The 9,764-nt window shown below is 49.2% G+C and overlaps 1 protein-coding gene across 6 annotated transcripts in view; it reads left to right on the top strand.

Annotated features, from left to right (window-relative positions):
- Positions 1–2,356: 2,356 nt before the first annotated feature.
- Positions 2,357–9,764, top strand: part of SCLY (selenocysteine lyase) — a 42,385-nt gene continuing 34,977 nt past the window's right edge. For 2 of the 6 annotated variants that reach the window (XM_032277750.1, XM_032277748.1), the window contains exons 1-2: positions 2,357–2,551; positions 6,419–6,531. In XM_032277750.1, the coding sequence (XP_032133641.1) occupies positions 2,463–2,551; positions 6,419–6,531 (202 nt within the window). In that variant the 5' untranslated portion in view covers positions 2,357–2,462. The other 4 variants (XM_032277753.1, XM_032277754.1, XM_032277752.1 and 1 more) reach the window with 4 other exon arrangements.

Raw genomic sequence — 9,764 nt, 5'->3', positions numbered from 1 at the left:
GCTGGTCTCAAACCCCTAACCTAGGTGATCTGCTCGCCTTGGCCTCTCAAAATGCTAGGAGGACAGGCGTGAGCCACTGTGCTCCCAGCCTGGCCTTAATCCTATACACCTTTGTAACTCGTCTTTTCTCAACTGTTTTGAGAGTTGACTGCATTCTTCATTCTTTCATATCCATCTTTGCACTCTAACTTCCTGCTTTCCCAGGACTGAGAATTCTCTTGCTAGTTTATCAGTGCCTGCTGTTATGTGCAGTAGACTTCGGACTGCCTCTCAGCCCCACATTACACTATCTGTCCTCTTGACTTCTTTTGACATTCCTTCACAATTCCCTTTCCTCTCCTTCTCTTTTGACTGTTCTCAGGCTCCTGTGCATTCATTTGCTTTTTTTTTTTTTTTTTATTTTTGACACAGAGTTTCACTGTCACCCAGCTGGAGTCCAGAAGTGTGATCTCGGCTCACTGCAACCTCCACCTCCCAGGTTCAAGCCATTCTCCTGCCTCAGCCTCCCGAGTAGCTGGGATTACAGACATGCACCACCATGCCCAGCTAATTTTTATATTTTTAGTAGAGACCGGGTTTCTCCAAGTTGGTCAGGCTGGTCTTGAGCTCCCGACGTCGGATGATCCACCCGCCTCGGCCTCCCAAAGTGCTGGGATTACAAGCGTGAGCCACCACACCCGGCACCATTTGCTTCTTAAGTGTTGGTGGGCCCTTTGCTATTGGCTGCATTTGGCAAGAAATGAGCTGTGTTCAAAGGCAAGAATGGGAGAGATTGAGTCTAGAAACGTGCAGATTTGCTGAGCTGGAAAAGTCAAGTTATTCGGGACCCCAACAGGACATAAAATAGAGAAAACGCCCATGAAAAGCCAATTAAAATTCAACCTCTTGGCAAAGCATGCTTGAATTCGAATTCTGGCTCTACCACCACTTGTGTGAACTTGAGCAAGATGCCTTTCTGTATCGCGGATTCCTCATATATAAGATATCTACGGACTGGGTTAATCATCAGGATTAAATTAGTAAACACAAGAAAAATACTTACACTGCCAGGCATAGTTCAAGGCTCAATTATAGTCAGTCACTATTTTTTTTTTTTTTTTTTTTTTCCCCAAAGGGGATTTTCGCTCTTGTTACCCAGGCTGGACTGCAATGGCGCGATCTCGGCTCACCGCAACCTCCGCCTCCTGGGTTCAGGCAATTCTCCTGCCTCAGCCTCCTGAGTAGCTGGGATTACAGGCACGCACCACCATGCCCAGCTAATTTTTTTGTTTTTTTTGTAGTTTTAGTAGAGACGGGGTTTCACCATGTTGACCAGGATGGTCTCGATCTCTTGACCTCGTGATCCACCCGCCTCGGCCTCCCAAAGTGCTGGGATTACAGGCTTGAGCCACCGCGCCCGGCTAGTCAGTCACTATTAAGCAAAAAAAAAAAAAAAAAAAAAAAAAAAAAAAAAAAAAGGGGGGGGTAGTGGTGGTAGGATGGCTTCATGAAAGTTCAGGGATTTTTGCTCATTTTTACCACTTTCACAACGGACTTTTCTTAATGGTTGGCGGGACACCTGAATGATGGATGTTTACACTTGACTGTGTCACAGACAACATGTCCAGAGCTCAGCCCATCATGTTCCCCCTCCCGTGTTCCCTCTTACCCCAGAAAAGGGCACTAACATCTTCCCCGTCACTTGGCTAATCCTTGCCTCCTTCCTGTCCCTCGTGGCCCCAATTCCTGCCTATTTTACGGCCTAAGCAGATCTTGAATTAATCTTTCCTGCGTTTCCACGCCCACTGCTTAGAGTCCCTCATCTGTTGCCCTATTTCATCAATGGCCTCCATCCTCGATGCGTGAGTCTAACTTCACGCCTTCCCCGTCCCTGGGGAGCTGCTCCGACTACAGACGCGCAGGCTCCCGCAGACCTGCTCATCGCTGTCCAGGGCGGCCTGCGGGATCTCCCAGGGGCCCTGCCGCCGCGATCGGGCACTTCCCTTCGAGCGTTCGCTGCGAACTAGGCCGCGCGGCCCCGGAGCGCACGGACCAGCGCGCGGGCGGCCAGAGGGAGGCACCCCGCAGGACTGCCCGCCGCCCTGGCTCCTCAGGTCCAGCTCGGGTCCCGCCGGCTCCCAAGCTGACTAGCTGGCCGCTGCCAGACAGCAGCCCTGCTCCGAAGAGCGAAGGTCACCGGGCTCCCCCGGAAGTGAAGGAGCGAGGATCCCCGGGCCCGGGAGACGCCTCTCCTGGCGCGCTGTTGGCAGGACGCTCTGTGACGCCCCAGGCCCCGCCCCCTCCAGTCACCTGACCCCGCGCAGCCCCGCCTCCCCCGGCTGTCCTGTGAACTGGGCGGATTGGCGATTGGCGGGTGATTCGCTCAGCCAATCCAAGCGCGCCCAGGCGTCGCGGCCCCGCCTCCTCCACTGCCCTCAGGTTTAGCTGGAAGAAAGCAGAAGCCTCTACCTCGGCGGGAGGGGATGGAGGCGGCGGCGGCGCCGGGGAGGGAAGCCCCGGCGAGGACGGCGAGTCAGCCCAGCGGCTGCGGAAAACACAACTCGCCGGAGAGGTGCGCGCCGTCAGCAGAGGGCGGGGGAGGCGGCCGGCGTCCGTCCCCGATTGTGCCGTGGGGGGACGGAGGGGGCGGCCGGCCGGTGGCCGCTCTCGCGTGGGGGCGTCCCGCGAGGTCCGCCTAAGTCAGGGATGCGAGCTTCGTGGAGGAGCCCGGGAAGTGACCCCCAGAGAGGTGACTTTGGGGCCGAAATTCGAGTGACTTCCAGGGGTGAGGTTTGCAGGTTCTGGGGAAGCGGAGCCTGCCGGCAAAAGGGCACAGCAGAAGGGAAGGGCAGAGGACTTGGAGGTGACCTGGCAGAGCCCCTGAGCCCGGGCAGAACTTCGGGGTTCATTCGGAGCCGTATCGGGCCTCGGAGGTCGATCAGGGAGCGAGGCAATGTGTTTTGAAGGAGTCCTTCTGGCTGCTTCCTGTAAAGTAGGGGCGCAGGTAGGCGTGGGACCGGGAAGGAAGCCGGGAAGCCAGGTGGGATCGTGTAACAATCTAGGAAGGAGCCGTGGTGGGCGCCGAGAAGGGGATGCGGTGGTGGGGAGCTGGCGCACTGGCGCAGGTGAAAGGAATAATTAAGAAGGATTCTCCCAGGCTCTGGCCCAGCTGCAGGAAACTGGGGATGGCCACACTTGTTAACGGCAGGAGGCAGGGGGTGTGCATTTTCTTGTTGGTGTGTCTTCTCTCTCCAGATCCCTCTTTTTCCTTTTTGTGAGCTCATTCGCTCCCATGCTTAGAATATGAGGGGTCTAGGCCTAAAGCACGCACGTTTGGCATTCTGCCTTGGTTGGAACAAAGTGAAGGGATCTGGGAAAATATTCCCGAGGGAATCAGTGGAGCGAGATTCCAAAGACTTTTTATTATTTAGTTATTTATTTTTATTTTTTGAGATTGGATCTTGCACTGTTGCCCAGCCTGGAGTGCAGTGGCGTGATCCCAGCTCACTGCAACCTCTGCCTCAGCCTCCTGAGTAGCTGGGATTATGGGCGCCCGCCAGCATGCCCGGCTAATTTTTGTATTTTTAGTAGAGACAGGGTTTCACCATCTTGGCCAGGCTGGTCTTGAACTCCTGACCTTCTGATCCACCCACCTGGGCCTCCCAAAATGCTGGGATTACAGGCGTTAGCCATCGCGCCCGGCGACTTTTTATTTTTTGGTTGTGAAGCTAATAAAATTGAGCCTGCTCATCCAATATTGGTAGCACCTTAAGGAAGCAGCAAATAATGAAGCAAAGGAATGTGTAAAATATTAATCTGAAATTCGAGGCATAGATTTGTTCAGCCCAGCAGCAGATTGAAGAGCTATAGTCACTCAACAAACACTAGCTAGCCTGAGTTATTTTGGATGCTTATTTATAGGAAGGAAAAACAGACTTAAGGGCACATGCAAAGTCAAGCCAGGCTGGGAGATTCCTGGGGCTATGAATACTAGTACCAGAGTGCTGGAGGATGGCAAGTCAAACCTGCCAAAGCCTTGTACCTATTGAGTGATTTTTTTTTTTTTTTTTTTTTTTTTCTAATTGAGACGGAGTCTCACTCTGTCACCCAGGCTGGAGTGCAGTGGCTCACTGCAACATCCACCGCCCTGGTTCAAGTAATTCTCGTGCCTCGGCTTCCCAAGTAGCTGGGATTATAGGCACGTGCCACCATGCCCAGCTAATTTTATTATATTTTTAGTAGAGATGGGGTTTCACCGTGTTGGCCAGGCTGATCTCAAACTCCTGACCTAAGGTGATCCACCCGCCTTGGCCTCCCAAATTGCTGGGATTACAGGCATGAGCCACTGCACCAGGTCCGTTGAGTGATTTTGAACAGAAAAGATGTTTCATTACAACTAATGCACATCTGTCCATACCCTGTGGCTTAACCACCACAGTCATTGTATCTGGGTTTTCATGTGGATTGGTATAAGCACTGTTTATTTAAAAATGAGGTCAATGAATATCAGGCAGGACTACTACATATTTTTCCAAAGGCTTCCAAAGGTTTTGGATATTAGTAAAAAGATATACAGGTAAATTTTACTAAGTGAGGGATCTTTCAGGGAATTTGTACTTCCTGTGGCATTTATTTAGTCATATAAAAATCGGGGCCCTGCTGTGTGGCAGCTATGGGCTTCAGCACTGGTGACAGGGCAGTGAGAAAAAGCCCACATCCCGATGGAGCCAGACTTCTGTCACTCTGTGAAGATGAACAGTAAGGGGACAAGTCCAGTGTGTCAGATGATGATGCTGCCTGAAAAGGAAGAAGGGAAGGGGACCTGGAGGCTGAGGAGGGAGGAGGGACATGGGTGGCTGCAGTTTTGTGGGGTTTTCATTTTTGTTTTTCTGATATGGAGTCTCACTTGGTCACCCAGACTGGAGTGCAGTGGAATGATCTTGGTTCACTACAACCTCCGCCTCCTGGGTTCAAGTGATTCTCCTGCCTCAGCCTCCCAAATAGGGCTCATTTTTGTATTTTTAGTAGAGATGGGGTTTCACCATGTTGGCCAGGCTGATCTCAAACTCCTGACCTCAAGTAATCCACCTGCCTTGACCTCCCAAAGTGCTGGGATTATAGACGTGAGCCACCACACCAGGCCAGCTGCAGTTTTAAACAGAGCTGCAGGGCAGGGGGTCTCACAAGAGGCCTAAGCTGGAATAAAGACCTAAAAAAGTAAGGTGGGGGCAGGGCACAGTCTTTCTGGGCAAAGAAACTGAAAGTGCAAGGTCTGGGGCCAAAGTTCATCTGCCCCAGGGAGAAGCGCAGGTCACCACAGGCCCCACAGAATATCGCAGAAATGGGTGTGGGGAAATAAGGCAAACCTCTGATGAAGTTAAAACAGCAGACAGGAAAATTCCCTTGGGAATCTGCAGCTGTTTCCCTTCGTCCATAAGGAAGAAGCCATCGATCCGCCCTTTACAGCCGCAAATGGGTAATATGGGCCCAGCACACCATTAATCCTACCAAGGGGTAGAAAGAATCATCATGGCCGATATGGTGAAACCCCGTCTCTACTAAAAATACAAAAAATTAGCTGGACGTGGTGGCACATGCCTGTAATCCCAGCTACGTGGGAGGCTGAGACAGGAGAATCGCTTGAACCCAGGAGGTGGAGGTTGTGGTGAGCCAAGAATGCACCATTGCACTTCAGCCTGGGCAATAAGAGCAAAACTGTGTCTCAAAAAAAAAAAAAAAGAATGTTTGTTATTGGAGATTAGGTCTGGCTGTGTTGCCCAGGCTGGAGTAAGTGGTGATTCATAGGTGCCATCATAGCTCACTGCAGCCTCAAACTTCTGGCCTCAAGTGGTCATTCTACCTCGGCCTCCCCAGTGACTGGGACTACAGGTACAATCCACTGTGCCCTGTTAGAAAGAAATTTTGAAAACCTAAATGAAAGGTTTAGGATTTGCCACATTGTTGAGTTTATGGTTCGTAATTTGTGGAAACCTACAGGCCACTGGCAGGGTTCACTCAGGTCCAGAACAGGATTTCTCCCGGAGAGCTATTCCCAAACTTTGCATGAGACAATGCCTGTCATTGGCATTTAATTATTCTCCACATTTGCAAGTTTAATACATCAGAAATTTCAGTTTTACTATAGGAGAGACTGGATACAAGGCAACGTGCAGAAGATTAGCCAGAACAGACCAACAAATCCTATCAATTATAAAAGAAATTGGCAAAAACTAGATCATTAGAAATGATGCATACGTTTTCCATAAGTAGTGCAGATCTGGAGATGCCTGAGTGCAGCTTGTGGATGCCTGCAGTGCTCGTTGCAGAGGACCGCCGTGCCCTTGACGCCATTTGCCCCTGCCAACAGCATAGACATAGAGCAGCCGTATTTCCCGTATGGCATCTCCTTTTCCTTAATGGGTGTCTTTCTTCCCTTCAGGAAGGTTTATATGGACTATAATGCAACCACTCCCCTGGAGCCAGAAGTCATCCAGGCCGTGACCGAGGCCATGTGGGAAGCCTGGGGAAATCCCAGCAGTCCTTATCCGGCAGGTAATTCTAGAAGATGCACATGTTCACAGATGGGAGATAAGGGGGCCAGGGCGCTCTTAGAGCAGTTGCATACCCACATGTGATGGCTTTGTTTTCAATAGATTTCTGTTGGCTGCAAATCTTGAGCTGTAATTTTTTGATAGTTTCTTTTCTGAGAAGTTCACATTTGTAACCTGAGCCTCGCTGATCCTGTACTCTTTAATCTTTAATGTTTAATCTTTAACATGCTGTCCTCACCCCTTCCCAGATGAGAAAGGTGTCTGTTGGGAGTTCCTTGTAGTAGCAGTCAGTACCTGCTGCACGCTTCACGGATCTAACTTAGTCAGTCCTTACAGAGTCTGCAAAATAGGTCTTTTAGGTCATCAGGATAACATACAATCCTGGCCCTTTTTAAAAATGAAAATTACTTATTAATTACTTTAGTTATAAATATTCTCATTTGTTTAATCTTGTAGAGCGTTAAATTGGAGGTTCTGGAGAATAATTTGCTTCAAGTCAGTTATATGGCAGAATTAAAATCTGTTTTTCAGGCAGATGAGCAAGCTAAAGTCTTACCTTTCTTATTTAATGTTTATTAGGAATAATTAAGATAAACTATGTTAACTGTGGATTATGATGAACTAAAATAAATTCAGACAGAATATTGCCAAGCCATACAATTTAGTAACATTTGTGTACATCTTACAGAGTTTAATATGTTCTCATATCCATTTGCTTATTCAAAGTTTCACAGCAACTTAATAACAAAGCCTTTCAGCTCAGATGCTAGTCACTCATTAACTTATCTGTTGGCTTATTTGTTGGTCTGTTCTTGCCAATCTTCTGCACGTTGCCTCGTATCCAGTCTCTCCTATAGTAAAAGGGAACTTTCTGATGTATTAAACTTGAAAATATGGAGAATAATTAAATGCTGACGACAGACGTTGCCTCATGAAAAGTTTGGGAATAGCTCTCAGGGAGAAATCCTGTTCTGGACCTGAGTGAAGCCTGGCGGTGGCTTGTAGGTTTCCACAAATTACAAACCATAAACTCCACAATGTGGCAATTCACTTTCTATCGCTACTCAGAAATGCAAAAGAAAATTAATTTCTCATAGAGTGGTTTAATTATTTTCACAATATTATTTAAACATTGTTTAATAATATTTAAATATTATTAAAGTCTTAGAGGGGAATTTATTTTAAGGAAAATGTTGAGGATGTGGGGAAAGATTTTACATACCTAAGATATTTTCACAGTCTTGCTTATAATAGCAAAAAGAAAAAAAAAACTGGAAATAAGCTCAGCATTTGTGAATTGAGGGTGGATAATAAAGTATGTTGGAGCCCCACAGGAAGCGCTGAACCCTGCCAAAGCAGTGGTGTGGACTCTAGCCATGACCTAGCCAGAAAATATTGGCATCTGGGTCAGGTAGAAAAAGCATGTTACTGTCAGGGTGTGGTGGCTCACACCTGTAATCCCAGCAATTGGGAGGCCAAGGCAGGCAGATCAACTGAGGTCAGGAGTTCAAGACCAGCCTGGCCAACATGGTGAAAACTCATCTCTACTAAGAGTACAAAAATTAACCAGGCATGGTGGCATGTACCTGTAATCCCAGCTACAGGTACATGGGGAGGCTGAGGCAGGAAAATCCCTTGAACCTGGGAGGTGGAGGTTGCAGGGAGCCGAGTCAGCACCACTGCACTCTGTCTCAAAAAAATTAAGAAAAAAAAGCATGTTATTAAAAGGGATGTGCAAAATGACTTTATTATTTCCCCTCCCACCTCCCCTGGTAGAGAAAACCTTGTGTATGGGCAAGCGTGGAAAATTATTAGATCGCTTTGCTGTGAGAGAACACCCAGAGTAACGGTGGCTTAAGCAGCTTGCACTTTCTCTCACTCAGCCTGGGGCCGGCCATGTGGCTCCTCCAGTGCCTCACTGTGTTGCCCAGGCTGGTCTTGAACTCTTGGTCTCAAGTAATCCACCCACCTTGGCCTCCCAGAGTGCTGGAATTACAGGCGCCACCCACTGTACCTGTCCACTGTTCCGCTATTATCAGGGACTCCGACATCTGTCCTATTCCTCTTCCATCCTCTTGACACTCACCTTGACCCTCAAAGTCAAGATGGCTGCTCCAGCTCAAGCCATCATGTCCCAGTCCCGCGTGTCGGGAGGAGAGAGGAGGGCTTGAGTTCTTCAAGGTGCTTCTGGGAGTTGTGTGTAACTTGGCCTAGAAATTGGCCCTATGGCCATGTGTCATTGCAGTGTTGGGACATGGGGCCTTAATTCTGAACAGCTGGGACCAGTTGGAAACGAGGCCCTGCCACCATGGTAGGCAGGGAGACGGGCGGTGAGGACGACTGGCTGCCCAGCGCAGGTGACAGCACTCCAAATACACTCACGACAGTTATCTTTGAGGAGGGGAATCATGGGAGGTTTGGGGTATTTTCTTTTTGTTTCCTGTTTTTAAAATTTATCAATAATTGGCATGCATACTGTTATGAAAATAGATGTTTACCAAATCCAAGGTTTAGGAAGACATCTCTTTTAAACTATGAGGCAAATTTTAGCTGTGTGTTAATTGAAAACATTGGATTCCCTCCAGCTTCCTGTCAGGCCTCTCTTGTCCTCACGTTGAAATAGCAAGTGCACGCTGTCCTGAGGTGTGCCTTGGCACCCCTGTCCCAGTCATCTGTGCTTTTCCAGACTAGCGCCCTTTGACTGGGAGTCGGCTGGGACGTGCCATGGAATTCATGCCGTGGGTGAGCTCTGTGGTGCTTTCCCACGTGTGTTCTTAGTGAGTGCTGTGAGGCAGGCAGGCGGGGCTTTTGTTTAGGTTTGCAGGTGAGGCATCTGCTCTCAGGGCAGTTTAGGGGTCTGATCGCTGTGGGACCCAGCTCTTCAGCTGTGGCTTCTGGGCTTTCCCACCATGCCCTCGCTTCCTGCAGTCAGCAGTGCTCTAGGGCCTGTGCCAGTCGTGTCTTCCAACGCTCTCAGGTGGCAGCTCTGTGAGATCTTGTGAGACTTGGACTCTTGTGTCAGGGACTCAGGCCCTGCTTGGGGAGGTATGAGGTCGTACGCGCAGGCTCCAGCAGCACTGTATGCGCTACACTGTGGCTGAGAGCAGAGGGGACAGAAACAGATGCAGTACCTGTCCCTTAGAGCTTTCCTTCTAGCAGGGTGCAGGGGCAGGGAACAGGCAAAGAACAAATCAACGAATCTGAGTATGTGAGTAAAGAGCCGTCCTGGGGTGG

This window comes from Sapajus apella, unplaced genomic scaffold (genome assembly GCF_009761245.1).
Source record: "Sapajus apella isolate SASKATOON/1434 unplaced genomic scaffold, GSC_monkey_1.0 scaffold10, whole genome shotgun sequence".
Classification (NCBI taxonomy): Eukaryota; Metazoa; Chordata; class Mammalia; order Primates; family Cebidae; genus Sapajus; species Sapajus apella.
This window is presented reverse-complemented; position numbering and strand designations above follow the sequence as displayed.